Raw genomic sequence first — 21,913 nt, forward strand, 5'->3', positions numbered from 1 at the left:
TAGGGAAGTCAGATGTGGTCCCCCCATCTACATTAATTTTGCAGCTACCCAGGCAAACTACCTCAAATTGTGTAGCTGAATCCCACAAAGATGTTAAGTGTTGCATTTAAGGTTATATAGCTATTAAGCTATATAAGGTTTTATAGCTATATAGCTATTAAGTAGCTGGTTACAAAATGAGCTGAAACAAAATGTGTATGAATTGTTGAATGTAGAACTGATGCTCTAATTTGTAGATGTTTAATAAACAAAAGAAAAAACTTTAACCCAAATTCTCACCTTAACAATAGACCAAGTTCTAGGCTTAGCCTAACCCAAACCCTAACAAAAATCCTAACTCTACGAATAACCATAACAATGGATATGGCCCCAAGTTTAGCCCTACCTCAAATCATAACCCAAATCCTAGCACTGGATCAAACCCTACTATAACCTCTAATTCTAAACCTAAGCCTAACCCCTGTCCTAATCCCTAACCTGACCTCTCGATCCATATTACAAGTTCTCCATGAGCACAATGTAGTTACGGAACTTCCATTCTTCTTAAGGTTATACATAGTTTGTCATGATCACACAGGAGAGTGCCTTGGCACAGTCAATAACACACAAGTAAACATCATTCTGTGTTCTCTGCTTTCAGCCAATGTATCCATCTGACACCAGCAATGATACCCCTGGCTCCATGTCTTCTTGTGAATTCAGCTTGATTCAGAGGTAGTTGTGCTAATAGAACATGGGTTTAAAATCGCAAAAGGTGAGCGACACGGTTGTATCCTCTTACTATACTTATTGAATCTGTATGTTAAGGAAATCATCAGAGAATCTATTATATGAAGAAGAATGCAGCATTAGGTTTGGACGAAGGCTTATTAACAACCCGTGATATGCAGGTGACACACCTTGCATGCTGAAAGTGAGGAGGTCCTAAAGCACTTATTGATGAAGATGAACGATTGTTGTCTTCAGTGGGGATTACAGCTCAATGTAAAGAAGACTCATCCACACAACTGGACCAATAGGTAACATCATAATAAATGGAGAAAAGGTTGAAGTTTCAAGGATTTTGTCTTTTGTGGATCCACAATCAAAGTTCATGGAAGCAGCAGACAAGATAAAAAGACAAGTTGCATTAGTAAATCTGCTGAACAAAACTTCTCTAGAGTATTCAAAAGCAAAGATGTTACTACGAGGATTAAGGTGTGCCTGACCTTTCAGTTGCCTCATATGCATGTGAAACTTGGACACTGAATAAGGAAGACCCAGGAAGAATGGATGCATTTGAATTGTGCTGGCAAAGAATACTGAAAGTTCCATGGACTGCTAAAGGACAAATGGCCAGAGTGTTCCTAAGAGGCAAAGGATGGCGCTACTACATCTTACATCCTTTGGACATGTCAGGAGAGGCCAGACACTGGAGAAAGGGCATCATACTTGGAAAAGTAGTGGGGCAGTAAAAAGATGAAGGCCATCAAAGAGATGGGTTGACACTGGCTGCAACAGTGGCCTCAGCATAGGAACATTAGTGAGGAGGGTGTAGGACTGGGCAGTATTTCATTCTGTTATGCACAAAGTTGCTATGGGTCGGAGCTGAATCAATGGCACCTAACAACAACAGCAATGTTAATCTTAATACTATACAAATTTATGGGTCTAAAAAACTAGCTATTTGCAATCAGTTCATTAGATTGATTTCACTGTGCCAGAGGCTTCCTTTTCTGTTTCCTTACATGGGAATCATAAGCAGAACTACCATGTAGGTACCATGAGTGTTTCTCCAAAAACACTGCCAAAAGGGTCCAACTGACATTTGTTCCTTGATTTAGTAGCTGCTCAAAATATGTGTTGAATGAATGCTTTCTCCTATTGATTGATAATATTACTTCGGAATGTTTGCAATCTATTTAGTAATCCATTGAAGAATTCATGTATCGTTGTAATACTAATTAAATAATCAAGAAGTGGAAAGTTGTTCTCAAATATTTATACATATTTATATATTAGGTTTAGCTTTCTGATAGTGAGTACATTTTCCAAGTAAAGTGTGAGCTTTTTTTGATTAGCTATTTTTTGTAAAAATGAGATCACTATATAGATTGTTTTAGAAAATATTGAAATCCTTTACATAAAATTTAGGAAGATGAGGATTAAACTTTCAAGCTAGGCAGGCTTGATTGTTACTGGCTTACAGAGGGCAGCAGATTACTCTTATGTAGCGGTTAATTTGGTACACTGTAAATACATAGGAATGATAGGCAGAATAATTATAAGGAGACTTCAGTAGGGAGAAAGATGAGGTTCTCAACTCCCATAAAGATTTACAGTCTCAGAAATCCACAGGGGGCAGTTCTACTCTATCTTGTAGGATTTCTATGAGTCAGAATTGACTTGATAGCAGTGAACTTTGTCGATGTCAGCTCATAGTGACCCTATAGTACCCCTGTGAGTTATGAAGACTGACTCTATATGAGAGTAGAAAGCCTGTCTTTCTCCTGCAGAACAACTGAATTACTGATCTTGCAGTTAGAACCCAGTGCATTACCACTATGCCACCAGGGCTCCTTGCATCTCGGCTGTTTGAAGTCGTCACACAGCTTGCGGACGCATTCACTGGTCAGTGTTCTGCATGTCTAAATAGTGCCCTACTCAGATCTCTGTTGCAGATTGCATGGTGTAATTTTTTTTACCAAACCAACAACTTGTTCAGAGCAAATACCGTTTTCAACAATACAGAAGGCAGCTATACACATGGACTTCCCCAGATGGAATACACAGAAATCAAATGGACTACGTCTATGGGAAGACACAGTCAGCAGCTAAAACCAGAACAGGGGCCAACTGTGGAATAGACAATCAATTGCTCATGAAGTTCAGGATAAAGCTGAAGAAAAGTAAAACAAACCCACAGGAGTCAAAATAAGGACCTCGAGTCTATCTCACCTGAATTTTGAGAACATCTCAAGAACAGATTTGACCCATTGAACCTTAATGAGCTGTGTGAGGGCATCAAGACCATCGTCCATGAAGAAGCAAAAGGTCATTCAAAAGATAGGAAAGAAAGAAAAGGTCAAAGTGGATGTCAGAAGAGCCTCTGAAACCTGCTCTTAATTGTGGAGTAGCAAAAGCAAATGGAAGAAAGGATGAAGTCAAGGAGCTGATTAGAAAATGTCAAAGGGCAGCGCAAGATGAAGCCAAATATTATAACAAAGTGTACAAGGATCTAGATTTAGAAAACTAGATGAAGAACATGCTCACCATGTCTGAAACTGAAAGAACTCATAAAAAAAGTAACCTCAAATTGCACTTTTGAAGGATTCCGTAGGCAAAATATGAAATGATGCAGGACGCAGCACAAGAAGAGGGAAAGTATGCAGAGAGTCACTGTACCAAAAAGAAGTGGTAGTTAACTTTCCACCATTTCAGGAGGTAGCTTTATGAGCAAGTTTATGCTGCACTGAATGCATTAGCCAAAAACAAAACCTTAGGAATGGATGGGACACCAATGGAGTGTTTCAGAAAGCTGAAGAAGCTCTCAAAGCACTCACTTGTCTATGCCAGGAAATAGGGAAGGCAGCTACTTGGCCAATTGACTGGAAGAGATCCATATTGGTGCCCATTCCAAAAAAAGGTGACCCAACAGAACAACCGATCTATAGAATGGTATCATTGGTCTCACACGGAGGAAAGATGTAGAATTTTTGTTATTTTCGCCTACATTTACTTTGGTGCCGCTTTTTCCCTCCTGCATGAAATGAATGGCTTTAAACCGATTCTATTGCTGTGCAACCAGGTGCTGGCAACCCAGGGTTTGACGAAATGTCACGGACAATTTGTTTTCTATTTGTTTACTTTGCTTACTTTTTATTGTTTCCTTTGTGTTAATTTGAGCTCAACAGTGGTTTCTTTGAGGAAAAAGACCACACGTGCACATAGACTTGAATTCAGATCAGAGTCCAGACTGCTAGCCATTACACAGGGTACATAATACAAGAAAGTCTGGAGTAACTACGCTGTAAGTAGTTCTTTAGTTTAAATGTTTAGTCTGCGCCTACTCATTCACCCTTCCAAACAAATCCCTGAAGTAGTTTCTTTTGTGTGTGTGTGCGTCAAGTATTCAAACCCATACCATCTCCCACACCACTTGCCAATGAACTTAGAAGCTTGGTGGTCCTGGGCTTTGATTTCTAATTGGGAAACATTGGGTGAGATCTTCTGTATGCCAGCATTGAACTTAATCTTTTATAATTATGCTATACTTAATGTTAAAACCCAGCCAGGCGGTCATTTTAGTCCTCATATAAGAATAAAAAGTGAGGCTTAGAGATGACTGTCTGTAATGCTGCTCAATTTCAGCCACATGATGTTTTTTCTCCCCAGACATAATTGCGATGCTAGGAGTACTGCGGGAAACAAACTTTAGTACGTTGGGTTCTAGTACACCCACGGGACAAAACTGGCCATAAATTCTCTCAGCGAGACAACGGAGAGATGCGTGTTTGGGGAAAAAAGAAATCAAATAGAACTCTAAATCTTGCCTCCCGGAGGTAAAGGGGACCTCAGAGATCATAGACGGTATCAAAATCACCCTACCTGCCTTCGTCAACAGTAGGTGCCCCTTGAAGGCGCCCAAACTTTTTCCGTGGCTGTTCTGCAGCCCCTCCCCACGCTAGAAACCACGCACCCCGTTTCAGGGCGGGGCTAGGGCAGTGGCTGCAGTCGGTCCTCACCCGCGGCTCTGCTCCCCAGGTCTCGTCTTGCAAAACGCAGACATAGAGTTTTTCCTCATTTGCTGCATGAATCCCTTTCTCGGCAGCCCTTCCTGGTTGTTCTAAGACGTTCTAAACTCCCTGCCGTGAAGTCAGTTCTGACTCGTGGCCACTGGACGGGCCTCGCAGGACAGCCCCTGTGGGGGTCGGAGCCTGGAACTCTGCAGGAGAGCGGACCGGCCGGTTTTTCTCTCGCGGCTGCGCATGCTTTTGAGACACTGCCGTGTTAGTTCAGGGTGACGAGAGAAACACATTCAGACACACTCATATTTGTGAGTTTTGTGTCAGAGTAGCCTAACAGTTCAAACTAAATGACCTTTAGACGCCAAATATTGTTTATTTTGTGGAGACAAGCAGGACCAGAAATTCGGGGATGACATTCCTTATTAAGAACTGAATATATGTATCCAATCACCTTAGGAGTCCAGCCAAATGTGGTTGACAGCTGGCCTCTGTGGCGCATTGGACGTCTAACTCTTCTCAACAAGTGATTCAAAGGTTGGGGGTTTGAGTCCCGCCAGAGGCGAGGGAGTTTTGGTTCTGGAGGACCCTTTGGTGGCACTTCAGAATCTCCTTTCTTTACAAGACTCGCTGCAATTCAATTCTGTTTATGAGGCTTTTTAAGAGCCGGCCTAGGCATATCAACAGTATGCCTATTAAATAACACGCAAGAGAATGAGTATGAACACACAGAAAGGTGTGAAAATAATTATTGTAATTAAAATTTTAAAAATTCCATTTTTAATTTGTTATTCACTTAAAATGTCATTTTATTGGGGGCACGAACAATTCTTATCACAATCCTGACATACATCCATTGTGTCAAGCACATATGCACATTCGTTGTCACCATCATCCTCAAAACATTTGCCTTCTACTTGAGCCCTTAATATTGGCTGCTCATTTTTACTACCCCGTCCCCCCTCCCTCATGAACCCTTCATAATTTATAAATTATTATTTTGTAATATGTAACACTGTGATGTCTCCCCCCACCCTCTTCTCTGCTGTCCATCCACCAGGGAGGAGGCTATATGTAGATTCTTGTAGCTGGTTCCCCCTTTCTACCCCACATTCTCTCCACCCTCTAGGCATCGCCACTCTCACCACTGGTCCTGAAGGGGTCATCTGTCCTGTATTCCCTGTGTTTCCAGCTGCTATCTGTACCAGTGTACATCCTCTGGTCCAGCCAGATTTGCAAGGTAGAATTGGAATAATGATAGTGGGGGTGGGGGGTGGGGGAGAGAATTCAAGAACTAGAGGAAAGTTATATGTTTCATTGTTGCTACCCTGTACTCCAACTAGCTCATCTACTCCCCACAACCCTTCAGTAAGGAGGTGTCCAGTTAGCTACCGATGGGCTTTGAGTCTCTACTCTGCACTCACCCACATTTACAAAGATAAGATTTTTTGTTCTTTGATGCCTAATACCTGATCCCTTCAACAGCTTGTGGTCACACAAGTTGGTGTGCTTCTTCCCTGTGGGCTTTGTTGCTTCTGACCTAGTTGGCCGCTTGTTTACCTTCAAGCAGTTAAGACTCCAGACGCTGTATCTTTTGATAGCCGGGCACCATCAACTTTCTTCACCACCTTTGCTTATGTACACGTTTGTCTTCAGTGATCTTATAAGGAAGGTGGGCACCCACTGATGGGATTTTTAGTTCTTTGATGTCTGATAACTGGTCCCTTCTACATACGATCTATGAGAGCCTCAATAAAATGATCTTTTAATTAATATATACATATTTTTTCCAGATGTCTGGCCTTTTGAAACAAAAACCATTTTTTTAAAAAATTTTAACAATTTATTAGGGGCTCATACAATTCTTATCACAGTTCATACATATACATACATCAATTGTATAAAGCACATCTGTACAGTCCCTGCCCTAATCATTTTTTCTCCTCTTTTCTTTTTTTACATTTTATTAGGGACCCATACAACTCTTATCACCATCCATACATATACATACATCAATTGTATAAAGCACATCCATACATTCCCTGCCCCAATCATTCTCAAAGCATTTGCTCTCCACTTAAGCCCCTTGCATCAGGTCCTCTTTTTTTTTCCCCCTCCCTCCTCTTTCCCCCCTCCCTCATGTGCCCTTGGTAATTTATACCTCGTTATTTTGTCATATCTTGCCCTATCCGGAGTCTCCCTTCCCCCCTTCTCTGCTGTCCCTCTCCCAGGGAAGAGGTCACATGTGGATCCTTGCAATCAGTTCCCCCCTTCCAACTCCACTCTCCCAGCATCGTCCCTCACACCCTTGGTCCTGAAGGTATCATCCACCCTGGATTCCCTGTACCTCCAGCCCTCATATGCACCAGTGTACAGCCTCTGTCCTATCCAGGCCTGCAAGGTAGAATTCGGATCATGGTAGTTGGGGGGAGGAAGCATCCAGGATCTGGGGGAAAGCTGTGTTCCCCATCGGTACTACCTCGCACCCTAATTAACCCATCTCCTCTCCTAAACGCCTCTATGAGGGGATCTCCATTGGCCGACACTTGGGCCTTGGGTCTCCACTCTGCACTTCCCCCTTCATTTAATATGGTATATATATATATATATATATATACATATATATACATACATACATATACACATATATACACACACTTATATCGTTGTTGTTTTTTTTGCATGATGCCTGGTCCCTTGGCACCTCGTGATCGCACTGGCCGGTGTGCTTCTTCCATGTGGGCTTTTTTGCTTCTGAGCTAGATGGCCGCTTGTTCACCCTCAAGCCTTTAAGACCCCAGACACTATCTCTTTTGATAGCCGGGCACCATCAGCTTTCTTCACCACATTTGCTTATGCACCCATTTGTCTTCAGCGATCCTATCATGGAGGTGTGCAGTCAATGATATGATTTTTTGTTCTTTGATGCCTGGTAACTGATCCCCCTGGGACCACTCGATCACACAGGCTGGTGTGTTCTTCCATGTGGACTTTGTTGCTTCTGAGCTAGATGGCCGCTTGTTTATCTTCAAGCCTTTAAGACCCCAGTCACTATCTCTTTTGATAGCCGGGCACCATCAGCTTTCTTCACCACATTTACTTGTTCACCCACTTTGGCTCCAGCCGTTGTGTCGGGAGAGTGAGCATCATAGAGTTCCAATTTAATAAAAGAAGGTATTCATGCATTGAGGGAGTGTTTGAGTAGAGGCCCCAGGTCCTTCCGCCACCTTAATACTTGACCTATAAATATAGACACATAGATCTATTTCCCCATCCTCCTATATATATTTGCATGTACATGTCTTTGTCTAGACCTCCATGAATGCCCTTTGACTCCTAGCTCTTTCCTCCATCTCCCTTGACTTTCCTCATGCCCTACTACCATGCTTCATCGCCACCTGGGCTAGAGTATACCTCTTCTCTAAGCAACCTTACCCTTGATCATTTCCCACCATGCCTGCCACTCCCCCTTCTCTACCATTTGGGCTCCCATGTTTTTCCCTTGTCCCTGGGTTTGTTAACACCACTTCCGTACCCCCCTACCCCCTCACCCCAAGTCCCCCCGGAACTATCGGTCCCGTTGTTTTTCCTCCAGATAGTTCATCCAGCCTGTCCTATTCAGACAGACCTGTGGAGTCACTAACATGCACGAAAACTAGACAGAGGAAAACAAAGCAACAGTATACAACCAGACAACAAAACAACAAAAACAAACCACTGACAAAGAACAGAACAAAACAGTTCACAAGAGAAAAGCTTGTAGTTAGTTCAGGGATCGTTTGCTGGCCCTTAGGAACGTTTTCCAGTCCAGTCTGTTGGGGCACCACGCCCTGGCCCCAAAGTCCACTTTCAGCATTCCCTGGGGACCTTGCCACTCCATTCCCTTGCTGTTCTGCTGCACTCCCCCAGTGATTTGCCTCGGTGTGGTGGGATCAGGTCAGGTGCAATTCCCACACTGTGTCTCCGGTGCTGTCCCCTGTATCGCCCTTAGTCACTGAGGGGCATCATGTCTCATAGTAGGGCCAGCCATGTTGTTCTCTCTGTGGACTGGCTGTTCTACTCAGGAACATCATCATCGCGGCCTGGTGGGCCAGGCTGTGCTCCACTCTCTCCTCCTGCCCCTTCATCTGCTCCCGTGTGCTCTGATCAGATATGTCCATCTCCCGGAGCTGCAGAGTCAATGTCCTTTGGAACAAATTCTTTTCGGGGAAGGGCAGGAACCCACTTAATTTATGGTGCTGGGGCCAGCCTCCCAGACCTCTCCACTGGTTCCCTCCTCCACGCCGGGATATTGCAGTCACACCTTGCGACACTGGGTTGAAGTCTGGTCCCACTTTCCCTGTGGAGATATAAACAATACCCTCCCATTGGGTGGATTAATGCCCCATGACCCCACTACCCTTTTCTTCCTTGTATTCATCCTTTTGTTTTCCTTTCCCCACCTCCTCCACCATTGTCTACCATGTACATTCCTGGTTTTGGTCTGGTCTCTTCCACACTACACCGTCTTCACCCCTAAAATGACAAAAACCATTTTTAAGGCCTCTTAAATTGACTAAGTAGACTATAGGAATGAATGGGGTGCTTTGATTTGAATAAGCTAGAAGAAAGTGTCTTTCTTTGTTATTGATGTAACCAATAATTTGTAATAACTCAGTTTCCAAATGACCATATGCTATAGTTGGGAAATGGCATGTAATCAAAATACTATGTTAATTAAGAATTATAAGAAATACAATTTTTGCTAATTTGAGAATGGTAGAATCTATGTCACACAAACATAATCTTAGCGTTTGATCCCGGAGATTCTGAATGTTTATGCATTGCTACTTAAGAGTATGTCACATGATAGTTTAGTGTTTTGTGAGGTGTTTTCCTTAATACTTCCTCGTATTGACTGGATATTCTACATTTAATTGACACTTCTCCTGGAGTACTCTACATACTGTCAGGGTGCCCATAGCTCAGTACTGAAGCTGTCAGCAATCTGATAAGCTTTATGGGTACAACATGCTGATTGAGTCTGATCGTTCTTCTTTCTTTTTTTTTATAGGTAAGTCACTACCATATAATGGATTTTATCTAATTCTATAGATCAGATTGCTTTATTCTGGATATCATGGTCACGATATAGGATGTATATAATCTCTCGTTTCTTCAAGTACTTATGATTGCAGAAGAAAGAATTTCTGAAGAGAGAAATAATTTATTTCCAGTACCTTTTACAGAAATTAGGATTTTATTTTGTATGAACAAGAACGTACTTCTTTAAGCAAGTTCACATTAATAATGCCTAGAAGAGGACTAATTCTTCAGACCCGAACCCATTGGCTGCTGTTGGGCCTGGCTTTACTCTGCAGTTTGGTATTATTTATGTACCTTCTGGAATGTGCACCCCAGACTGATGGAAATGTTTCTCTACCGGGTGTCCTTGGGGAGAATTATGGTAAAGAATATTATCAAGCCCTCCTACAGGAACAAGAAGAACATTATCAAACCAGGGCAACCAGCCTGAAGCGCCAAATTGCCCAATTGAAACAAGAGTTGCAAGAAATGAGTGAGAGGATGAGATCAATGCAAGAAAGAAAAAATGGAGGGGTTAATGGCATAGGCTTCCAAGGCAACAAAGAACAAGCACCTACTGATCTTTTAGAGTTTCTTCATTCCCAAATTGACAAAGCTGAAGTTAGCATAGGAGCCAAACTACCAAGTGAATATGGGGTCATTCCCTTTGAAAGTTTTACCTTAATGAAAGTATTCCAATTGGAAATGGGTCTCACTCGCCATCCAGAGGAAAAGCCAGTTAGAAAAGACAAGCGAGATGAATTGGTAGAGGTTATTGAAGCTGGGTTGGAGGTCATTAATAATCCTGATGAAGATGATACACAGGAAGATGAGGATAGTCCCTTGGGAGAGAAGCTGATATTTAATGAAAATGACTTCATAGAAGGTAATGTGAAAAATATATTGGTTTACAGTTATATTATTATGACAAAATGCTAATATTATATACTGATAACATGGTAAGCATTATCCACAATATTAAAAAAGCATGAATTTCAAGTGAGTTTGACTGATAACCAAAAAATGTGATTTGAACCCACCAGCCTCTTCATGGGAGATGTGACAGTTTGCTTCCATAAAGATGTTACAGCCTTGGAAACTGGGGGCAGTTCTACTCTGTCCTATATGGTTGCTATCAGTTAGAATTCACTTGATGGCAATGAATTTGCATTTTGTCTTCTTTTGGAAAAAGTTACAATGAGATCATAGTAAAACAGAGAATGCGGACCAGGGAAATATAATGCAACTAAGTGTACAATAAGGAACCCTGGTAGATGTATGGTTTAAGTATTGGCCTTCTTACTGGAAGGCTGTCAGTTCAAAATCACCAGTTGCTGCTCCTCAGGAGAAAGATGAGTCTTTCCGCTCCCATAGCAATTTACTGTCTCAGAAATACCCTACGTAGGGTTGCTATGAGTTGAAGTTAACTCAGCGACAGTTCGCTTGAGTGGTTTAAGCTTACATAGCTTCGACATATTCCCCTGGTGATGCAGTGACTAAGCATTCTGCTGCTAATGGAACCCACCAGCTAGTCCATGGAACTAACGAAGGAAGATGTGTAAAGGTTTACAGCCTTGGAAACCCCACAGGGCAATTCTGCCCTGTCTTATAGGGGCGCTAAGAAGCAGAACTGACTCAAAAGCTTTCAATTTGTTCCTGTTTTTTTTGTTTTGTTTTGTTTTAAGTTTATATTACTATGATTATTGAGATTGAAGCAGATTCCATGGGATATATATATATATATATATATATATATATATATATATATATATATATATATATCTTTGCTTGTTTTTCCTACCTGGCTGTGGTATTCTGTTTTTTTTTTTTTTTAATTTTTAAGAAAATGTATGAGCTACAGCTCAAAATTTGAAAGCCATTTGGTAAAAGAAAAAAAATTCATGTAGGAGATTAGTGCTTATTACTCATTTGGAGTGAGACGCATGTGCCCAGCTATCAAAGAGGAGTATATATCAAAGAGACGTTCTTAAATGCAGATTTGATATTTGGAAAGGCAGGGAAATTTCTACATTCTAATATAAACCATAGAAAGTCTTTTTACTGTGTAGATTATGGTAGGATTGAAAGCTGCAGAGGAACTAAGATAACTAGGTACCATATATAAAATCACATCAGCTCTGCATGAAAACAATGAAAACTGCCACTTTCCTATCCACCAGTCTCTGCTCATCTTATATTGTACTTTGGATTCTCGCATAGTGTTTTCTTTGCGTATTTTGTCCTACATTTTTGCTGTGCGGTGCTCCCGCTCACCCTCAGCGATTACTGACAGTGCCAACTGAGTTAATGGTCACTTGTCTTTAGTGTAGACGCCAACTCTTCCAGAAAGTCATCTGCAGCCCTACAGGTCTTTAGATAGATGACTTCCAAGGTGATCTTGAAGTCCACTACTGTCCACTCCTCTTCTCATATCTCTAGTTGTGTGGAATCGATCATTTACTGGTTTGGCTGGCCATAGAGTCAAGAAAGCAGCCTGGTGAAGGTTTTTCGCCCCTCTCCCTACCCCCCATATTAACTGGGAGTAGTCATGCATTAAGTCTAACTTTTTCTCTCCTCAGGGTCACACTTCATAATGCCTAATAGACTACTGTACTTTTCTCTCAAAACCATCTCACACCACTGTGCTGAAGTTTATACAACATTTTCTTTTGTATTTATATCACATATCTATAAACAGAATTTTTTTCAAAGCTATGCATTTACCATTTTTTACCAAACAACCTTATCACTTTCAAAGTACTCTCCATTACACCTGATAAATACGTCAAATCTGCAACTCCATTCTTGGGAATGTTTTTCAAACTCATCTGTTTGCACAACTGACAGCACTGCCCTCGTTTTCCTGCTCTTCTGGATCGTCAAATCCCTGTCCTTTCATGTCCCTCTTCATTTGCATAAACAAAAAGAAGTCGCAAGGAGGGAGGTCAGTTGAGTAAGGTGTGTGGGGCCAGAGAGGCATGCTGTTTTAGGGTTTTTATTTTTTTGCCCCAAACTGGCACACTGAGATGGCTGCATGGACAGGTGAATTATTGTGGTGGCAAAACCAGTCCCCATCTGCCTCAAATCAGGCCTTTTTTGTTGCATACTGTTCTGTAGTCTTTTCAGAACCTCTAAATAGAAAGCTTGATTAACAGTCTGACCTGGTCGAATGACCTCCAAATGCACACATCCATTTGGGAAGTTGACAGACATCCAGAATGAGGTTTGTTATCAATCAACATTTCACCTTTTTTGAAACAAGAAAACCACTTGTTCACTTGAGTTTTTCCCATAGTGCTGTCCTTGTAAGCTGTGTTTAACGTCACAACCATTTCTGAGGCATTTTTCCCGAACAGGAAAGAAAATTTCACAATCACACATTTTTCTCCTAAATCAGTCTCAAAAACTAGATTCAAGTGAAACTGTTTTCACAAAAAACGTTCTTTGTGACCAGAGAGAACCTTTCCAGGCAACTCCACTGGTTGCATTGACTCAGAGCAAGTTGCCCAATGATGTGTGTACTACAAAAGCTCCTTACAATGCAGCTTTGTCTGGGTTTGTGGTATTTTTTTGGGGGGGGATTAAGCCCCTCATATGTTTACATTTGGGGCTTCAAAAAGTCATTGGAAAATAAAATTAAAAGATAATGGAATTTTCCACAAACCGTTCCATCTGTACATGAAGGGTTGTATTATTTCTGTAAGGAGCCTTGGTGGTGTGCGTAGTTGGGCGTTGGGCTGTAATCCTCAATGTCAGCAGTTTGAACACACCAGCTACTCCATGGGAGAAAGATGGAGCTTTATACTCCCATACAGAGTTACCGTCTTGGAAACTCGCAGGGGGAAGTTCTACCCTGACCTATAGGGTCACTGGTAGTTGGCATCGACATGATTTTAGTGAATTTGATTTTGGTTTTATTGTTATTGTCATTTATTTTTGTCTCATATTTGCCTGGCTCTTCTTCAAAACGTGGACTATCTCCATAGGCTGTTTTACAGCACTAGTGCCTGAAACAAAAACACTCAGTTCATTTTTGTTGAACTGAACCAAGTAGAAGGCCTTTTAATTCTTGCATCTGCAATTTGGTATTGCTAGAAGTAATTTCTTTATATTTCTAATCTGGTTGCTGTTCTGGTAGCTTTATTATGGAAAAAAAGTCATATTCGAAGATGCAATTGCCATTTTCAGCATTATTCTATGTATTGAATACTAACAGATAGTGAACTTTTAAAAACCTCTTCTTTTCTTAAAGGAAGGTACATGGGTGAAAAATAACCCTGCCTGTTTGTTTTCATACTTGTGGCTACATAAATCAGCAATCCTGTTGACTTTAATGCATTTTCACACGGAGACATCTTTGTTCCTAACTCTGCCCTCAAGGTTACTGTCGCACCGAGAGAGATAAGGGCACACAGTACGAACTCTTCTTTAAGAAAACAGACTTGATGGAATATAGACATGTGACCCTCTTCCGCCCTTTTGGACCTCTCCTGAAAGTAAAGAATGAGATGATCGACATTACCAGCTCCATTATTAATATCATTGTGCCACTTGCTGAAAGAACTGAAGCGTTTGCACAGTTTATGCAGAACTTCAGGTAACTCTCTTAATGATTTGGTTAAGCCCTGTCAAAAATCACATTTCATACAGATTTACTTAATTTATCATTATTGAGTACTTAGAATTACAGAATAATTTTATAGACTTTAACGGGAATTTTTTCCCTTTTTTAATCGTTTTATTAGGGGCTCATACAACTATTATCACAATTCATACATACATCAGTTGTGTAAAGCATATTTGTACATTAATTGCCCTCATCATATTCAAAACATTTGCTCTCCACCTAAGCCCCTCGCATCAGGTCCTCATTTTCCCCTCCCTCTCCACTCCCCACTCCCTCATGAACCCTTGATAATTTATAAGTTATTATTTTGTCTTAACTTGCCCTGTCCGATTCTTCACTTCACCCACTTTTCTGTTGTCCGTCTCCCAAGGAGGAGGTCACATGTAGATCCTTGTAATTGATTCCCTTTCCAAACCACCCTTCCTTTACCCTCCCAGTATCGCCACTCACACCACTGGTCCTGAAGGGATCATCCACCCTGGATTCCCTGTGTTTCCAGTTCCTATCTGTACCAATGTACATCCTCTGGTCTAGCCAGACTTGCAAGGTAGAATTGGGATCACGATAGTGGGGTGGGGGGAGGAAGCATTTAGGAACTAGAGGAAAGTTCTATATTTTTCATCATTGCTACATCGCACCCAAACTGGCTCATATCCTCGCCAAGACCGTTCTGTAAGGGGATCTCCAGTGGCCTACAAATGGTCTTTGGGTCTCCACTCCACACTCTCCCCCATTCACCTTGGGTATGATTTTGTTCTGGGTCTTAGATGCCTGGTACCTGATCCCATCGATACCTCATGATCACACAGGCTGGTGTGCTTCTTCCATGTGGGCTTTTTTTGCTTCTTAGCTACATGACCGCTTGTTTACCTTCAAGCCTTTAAGACCCCAGACGCTATATCTTTTGATAGCTGGGCACCATCAGCTTTCTTCACCACATTTGCTTATTCACCTGCTTTGTCTTCAGCGGTTGTGTTGGGAAGGTGAGCATCATAGAATGCCAATTTAATAGAAGAAAGTATTCTTGCATTGAGGGAGTACTTGAGTGGAGGCCCAATGTCTTTCTGCTACCTTACTACTAAACCTATAAATATATGCACATAGATCTATTTCCCCATCCTCATATATATATATATTTGCATATGTACATGTCTTTATCTAGACCTCTATAAATGCCTTTTGCCTCCTAGCTCTTTTATTTCCCTTGACTTTCCTCCTGTCCCACTAGGGTTTCAGCCATTTATTTTGGTTACATTACCCATGATTATGCCCTACCAGGCCTCCCAAACCCTCCTTAAAACTGGTTTGGATCACTTGTTCCCTGCCCCTGGGTTTATTAACACCACTACCTTTCCCCCACCTCCCCCTCTCCCATGTCCCCCTGGAACTGTTGGTCCTGTTGTTTTCTCCTCCAGATTGTTCATTCCAGCCTATCTTATTTAGACAGATCTGCAGAGATAATAACATGCACAAAAACAAGACAGAAAAACCAAGAAGCAATATACAACAAAACAACAACAAACCAATGACACAAAACAAACCAAAACACAACAAGAAAGAAAAGCTTGTAGTTAGTTCAAGGATCGCTTGTGGGCCTTTAGGAGTGTTTCCCAGTCCAATCTGTTGGGGCACCATGCCCTGGCCCCCAAATCTACCTTCAGCATACCCTGGGGACCTCGCCGCTCCATTCCCTTGCTGTTCTGTTTCACCCCCTTAGTGTTTTGCTTAGTGTGGCGGGATCAAATTGGGTGCAATTCCCACACTGTGTCTCCAATGTTGTCCCTAATAGGTCAGTGAGGGGCATCATGTCTCATAGTGGGGCTGGTCATGTGTTCCTTTCTGTGGACTGGCTGCTCTAATTGGGAATATCGTCATTAAGGCCTGGTGGCCAGGATGTGCGCCACTCTCACCTCCTCCCCCTTCATCTGCTCCCATGTGCTCCAATCATATATGTTTCTCTCCCGGAGCTGCAGATTCAATGCTGTCTTTTGAAATAAATTCTTCTGGGGGGAGGGACAGGCGTCCACTTAGTAGTTTGGATTAGGGTCGACCCCCCAGACCTCTCCACTGGTTCCATACTTGACGCCGGCATGTTGCATTGACATCTTGGAGCACTGGGATGAAGTCTGGTCCCTCTTTCCCTGTGGAGAAATAAACAATTCCCTCCCCTTGGTTGGGTTATTGCCTTGTGAAGGAGTATTCCTTGATACTGTTAGAAATTTAAAGGTAGATCAAACAACTTGATTTTCTATTAACATTTTCAAGTGACCTTTTATTAAATATCCTAAATGATTTACAATGCTGGTTTTAATGCTCTGCGATCCTAATCCTTATTCTGGTCATGGAATTGTTAGATTTAAAAGGTAATAGTACTTTTTAGTAAAATAGCACGAAATCATGCTATACGTAATATGGGATTTCTTTGATAATAAGTAGACGTTCCAGAACTAGTCAACTTGAGGCCAAAGAACTTTTGGTTCAAAACTTGAATATTTATTTATTTGATTCTGAACTGATTGAACTTCATGGCTTGTAATTTACTTCTAAGCCAATACCAAAGCCCAAGTTCCAAAAATGCCTTAAAAGATGGCAATATCATTGGAATACTTCTATGACACTTCCAGGATTGCCATCTGAGAGATGTAAGTTGTATACATTTGCTGTAATGCCTTTACCAATTTAGCAACATTGCTGGTTTTATATTTTCTTAAAATTTTGTATAATGACTAAGTGAGTAATGCCTCTAGTTTTTCTTTTTGTTGCTGCTTGTCATTGCTTTATTGTTTTTGTACATAATTTCTTCTTCAATTCTGTTAGGAATGTATGTATTCATCAGGACAGGAGGATTCACCTCACAGTGGTGTATTTTGGTAAAGAAGGATTATCTAAAGTCAAGTCTATCCTAGAATCTGTCACAAGGTCGGTGAGTCATGTCCGTATTGAAGTCTTTAATTTATAACATTGGCAGAATGAGAGTATCTGTATTTATTGAGTAAATACTTTTTAATGCCTATTGTTTCAGAGTTGCCTGAGCAAGTGTGTAGGGTGATCATAATTCATAATTAAACATGCAACCCCTAAATAACTTATCTTCTCATAAACTCTTGGCAGACAGCCTGGCTTACTTCTATTACTCTTATTTCTGTGGCCCACCCATGATTGTTTGCCTCTTGTTTATTTTTTTATACTGCTCCTCTTTTACTAAATATGTTTTCTTAAGTCTCTTGTGGGGTTAGCCAGCCCCCCACAACTAATCATGCATTTGGTAGGTGCATTTGTATGGTTAAGATATATAAAAATTATAGTAAAGTCATAGAGAAATGGGAGCGATGGGAGAGTCAGACACATTTCATGGTAGCATACTCACCTCAGCACCTTTTGGTGGTACACGTGGAGCGGGGCGGGAGGAGCGGGCAGGAGAGAGAGCCTCATGAGCTTTTGTTTCTAACCAAAGCTTATATATCCTTGGGGGCTTGCGAGCCATCTGATTACAGATAATGACTTACATCATGGGAAGGGGTTGTAACATACGTAATACAAGCAAGAGGAAGGGGATGACCTAGGGGTGTACACGCAGTAGTAAAGGGAGAGAATAGGGGTAGATATGTGGCAAGATTGGCAGACCCTAGACTCAGTATAGTAGCCCAACCTTAGTCATCCTTGAGTGGTCCCAGGCTTGCCTTTGGACACTCCTTCAAGGGAACAATATCAGAAGAAAGTGGGTCCTACTTAGGATGAGTCAGATTATATAGTCTGGTTGCTCTAGATGGCTGATAACCTTAAGGAGACTAACCTCTGACCTACTTTGATTGGCCTTCTAGTGTCCATTCATTTACCATGTATATCAAGCAGAATGTTGGGCTTGGCATATATTTGGGGGCGACAACTTGGGAGAAATCTTTCTGTATCCCACATCTTGTCACTTTTTCTGGTGATGGTTCGTTTTCCCAGGCTATTCTATCTTACTCTACAAATGATGCTTAAGGTGTCTCATGTCCTGACTCTACAATACCTGAGTACTGTTGTGTTTCTGCACTTTCACAACGTAAGTTCACAAGATAGTAGTTCTGTAACCAAGCAACATATATATATGTGTGTGTGCCAGATACTATATATATATATATTGTATGTGGCACAAAGTAGTTGCTTGGATGTTTCAGTGAATGCATAAATTATTAAATAATTAGTAATTAAATCCTTAAATAACTCTGTAGCTTCTCAACTTTTTAATCTCAAAATTATGGGCCCAAAGTTAAGACTTAGTTTCCAAACTCTTTGTCATCTTCTTTGATCTCATTTTTTCATCTGACACTTAGCCAGGACTTCCTCCTTAAAAAAAATCATTTTATTGGCCGCCCTTTCCCCCTGACTTTTATCGGGGGCTCTTACATCTCTTATCACAATCCATACATTCCTCCAGTGTGTCAAGCACATTTGCACATATACTACTATCATCATCTTCAAAGCATTCTCTTTTGACTTGAGCTCCTGATAACAGCTTTGCATTTTCCCCCTCTCTCCCCCACCTGCCCTCCCTCACAAACCCTTGATTAGTTATAGATTATTATTTTCATATCTTACATGACTTTCCATTGCCCCTCACTCACTTTTCTGTTATTCGTCCCCTTGGGAGGGGGTTATAGGTTGATTCTTATGCTCGATTTCCCCTCCCCCCCACCCCCACCCTCCCCTAATTCTCCTGGTATCTCTACTCTCATTGTTGGGAAGTTTATCTGTTCTGGATTCCCTGTGTTTTGGGCTCTTATCTGTAGCAGTGTTCATGCTCTGGTCTAATGTGATTTGTAAGGTGGAATTTAGGTCATGATAGTGGGGTAAAGGAAGCACCAAAGAACTAGAGGAAAGTTGTGTGTTTCATCGATGCTATACTGCACCCTGACAGGCTCATCTCTTCCCTGTGAATCCTCTGTGAGAGGATGTCCAATTGTCTACAGATGGGCATTGGGTCTCCACTCCATGCCCCACCCTTCATTCACCTTGGGTATGATTTTGTTCTGGGTCTTAGATGCCTGGTACCTGATCCCATCGACACCTCATGATCACACAGGCTGGTGTGCTTCTTCCATGTGGGCTTTGTTGCTTCTCAGGTAGACGGCCACTTGTTTATCTTCAAGCCTTTAAGACCCCAGACTCTATATCCTTTGATAGTTGGGCACCATCAGCTTTCTTCACCACGCTTGTTATGCAACCATTTGTCTTAATCAATTGTGATGGGAAGGTGAGCATTACAGAATGCCAGATTGTTAGAACAAAGTGTTCTTTTGTTGTGGAAGTACTTGAGTCGAGGCCCAATGTCCATCTGCAACCTTAATTCTTAACATATAGATATGAGTACATAGTTCTATTCTTCTCTCTCTCTCTCTCTCTCTCTCTCTCTCTCTCTCTCTCTCTCTCTATACACACACACACACACACACACACATATGTACATGCCTCTATTTAGACCTCTATAAATGTCCTTTGCTTCCTGTTTTTTTTCCATCTATTTCTTTTTACTTTCCTCTTGCCCCACAATCATGTTTAGCCTTCATTTGGGTTTAGTAATTCCTCGCTGCTACATTGCCCTTGATTAAGCCCCACTAGGCATCATATCCCCCATTCTCCATTGATTTTAGTTCACTTGTTCCCTTGTCCCTGGGTTGGTTTCCTCCCCCATCCCTTTCTCCCACCTCCCCTTCTCCTGTATCCCTCCGGAACCATTGGTCACGTTTTTTTCATCTCAGAATTATTTATCCTGCCTACCTTATTTAGATAGACATGCACATACATTACTAAATGCAAAAAACAGGTAAAGCCAAATAAAACAACAAAGGATGTCAAAACCAAGAAAACAATAACAACCAAAAAAACAAAAGCAAAATAACAATAACATAAAGAAAGCCACTGACAAAAATAGAAAAGTCTATAATTAGTTTAATGTCTGTTTGTTGGTCTTTGCCAGGGTTTCCCAGTCAAGTCTGATGGAATGCCACACTCTGCCTCCAAAATATTTTTGATATTCCCCAGGGGTTTCATCACTTTGCTCCCCTTATTGCTCTGTTGCATGTCCTTAGTGTTTCGCTCCAGCGTGATGGGGTCAGATTGTGCACTATTCCCTCACTGTGTCTCCAATTTTGTTCCCCCACAGCGCTAAGGTTTAGTGAGGGACGTCGTGTCTCGTGGTGAGGCCAGTCCTGTGGTCCTCTGTGTGCGTTGTCTGTTCTGAGCAAGAATATTGTCCTCGGGGCTTGGTGGGCCAGGATGTCCTCTCCTCCCTCTCCATTTCTGTTTGTTTCTTCCATGTGCTCTAATCTGACGTGCCCCTCTCCCCAAGCTGTAACCCCAGAGCTTTCCACTGAAGTGCATTCTTCTGAGGGGTGTGTGTGTGGGGGGGGTGTCCACATAGTTGGGATTGGGGCTGGCCCTGCAGACTTCTGTATTGATTCCCTGGTACATTCCGGTATGTTGTATTGACGTCTTGGCGCATTGGGTTGAAGCCTGATCTCTCTCCCTCTCCTGTGGAGATATAAACGATACCCTCCCTGTAGGTGGCTTAGTGCCCTACTCCCCTCACTCATGTCTTTTAGTTTTTTCTCTTTCTTTCCCCCTCTTATTAGTTGGCTGCCGTATATATCCCTGGATTGGGTTTGGCCCCTGTCATAGTTGCTGGACATCACTCCAGGGGTGTATGCATATAGTAGCTTTTCCCCTATCTCAGTGGACTCATGTTGTACTTGTCCTTTTGTGCTTGCCTTACTTCACTTAGCATGATTTCCTCCAGTCTTCCTATGTGGCGATGCACTTCATGTGTTCATCGCGGCCTTTTAGGGATGCACAGTACTCCATTGTATGTACCACAGTTTGTTGATGCATTCGTCTGTTGATGGAAATTTGGGTTGTTTCTAGCTCCTTGCAATTGTGAACTGTGCCATGATGAACATTGGAACACAGATGTCTGGCTGTGGTTTTTCTTTGCTCTTCTGGGTATATACCCAGTCGTGGGATTGCTGGGTGGTATGGTAACTCAATTTCCATCCATTTTAAATATCGCCAAATTGATTTCCATAATGGCTGTAGGTACCTACAGGTCCACCAGTAGTGGACGAAAGTTCCTATATCCCCACAGCTACTCCTTCTGATTTTTTGAATTTGGCTATGTTTGAAGATGTTAGGTGGTTTCTCATAGTTGGTTTAATTTGCATTTCTCTTATTGCTAATGATCAGGAACATTTTCTCATATATTTATTGGCCATTTGGATCTCTGCACCTGTGAAAATTCTGTTCAGGTCCTTTGCCTACCTCCTTGTTTTCTGCAGATTCTTGAATCATCCCACTCACATTTGTTGAATTCTACCTACTGTGTTCCAGTGCAACTACTCTTGAGTATAACTGGGACAGTTGGAGGAAAACAGGGCACAGTCGAGTGATAGGCAGTTCCTACTTTAAAGGGATTCTCACAGCCCCAATGTATACAAAGGGGTTCAGAAAGTTTGTGAAAAAA

The 21,913-nt window shown here is 41.8% G+C and overlaps 1 protein-coding gene across 4 annotated transcripts in view; it reads left to right on the forward strand.

Annotated features, from left to right (window-relative positions):
- The window catches only part of CSGALNACT2 (chondroitin sulfate N-acetylgalactosaminyltransferase 2), a 78,592-nt gene that overhangs the window by 13,522 nt on the left and 43,157 nt on the right, over nucleotides 1-21,913 (forward strand). For 2 of the 4 annotated variants that reach the window (XM_075546757.1, XM_075546758.1), the window contains exons 3-5: nucleotides 9,778-10,674; nucleotides 14,169-14,385; nucleotides 17,233-17,334. In XM_075546757.1, the coding sequence (XP_075402872.1) occupies nucleotides 10,014-10,674; nucleotides 14,169-14,385; nucleotides 17,233-17,334 (980 nt within the window). In that variant the 5' untranslated portion in view covers nucleotides 9,778-10,013. Of the gene's footprint in view, nucleotides 1-640; nucleotides 755-9,777; nucleotides 10,675-14,168; nucleotides 14,386-17,232; nucleotides 17,339-21,913 lie in introns of all 4 variants that reach the window. The other 2 variants (XM_075546759.1, XM_075546760.1) reach the window with 2 other exon arrangements.

The sequence above is a fragment of the Tenrec ecaudatus genome, chromosome 4 (assembly GCF_050624435.1).
Source record: "Tenrec ecaudatus isolate mTenEca1 chromosome 4, mTenEca1.hap1, whole genome shotgun sequence".
Taxonomy (NCBI): Eukaryota; Metazoa; Chordata; class Mammalia; order Afrosoricida; family Tenrecidae; genus Tenrec; species Tenrec ecaudatus.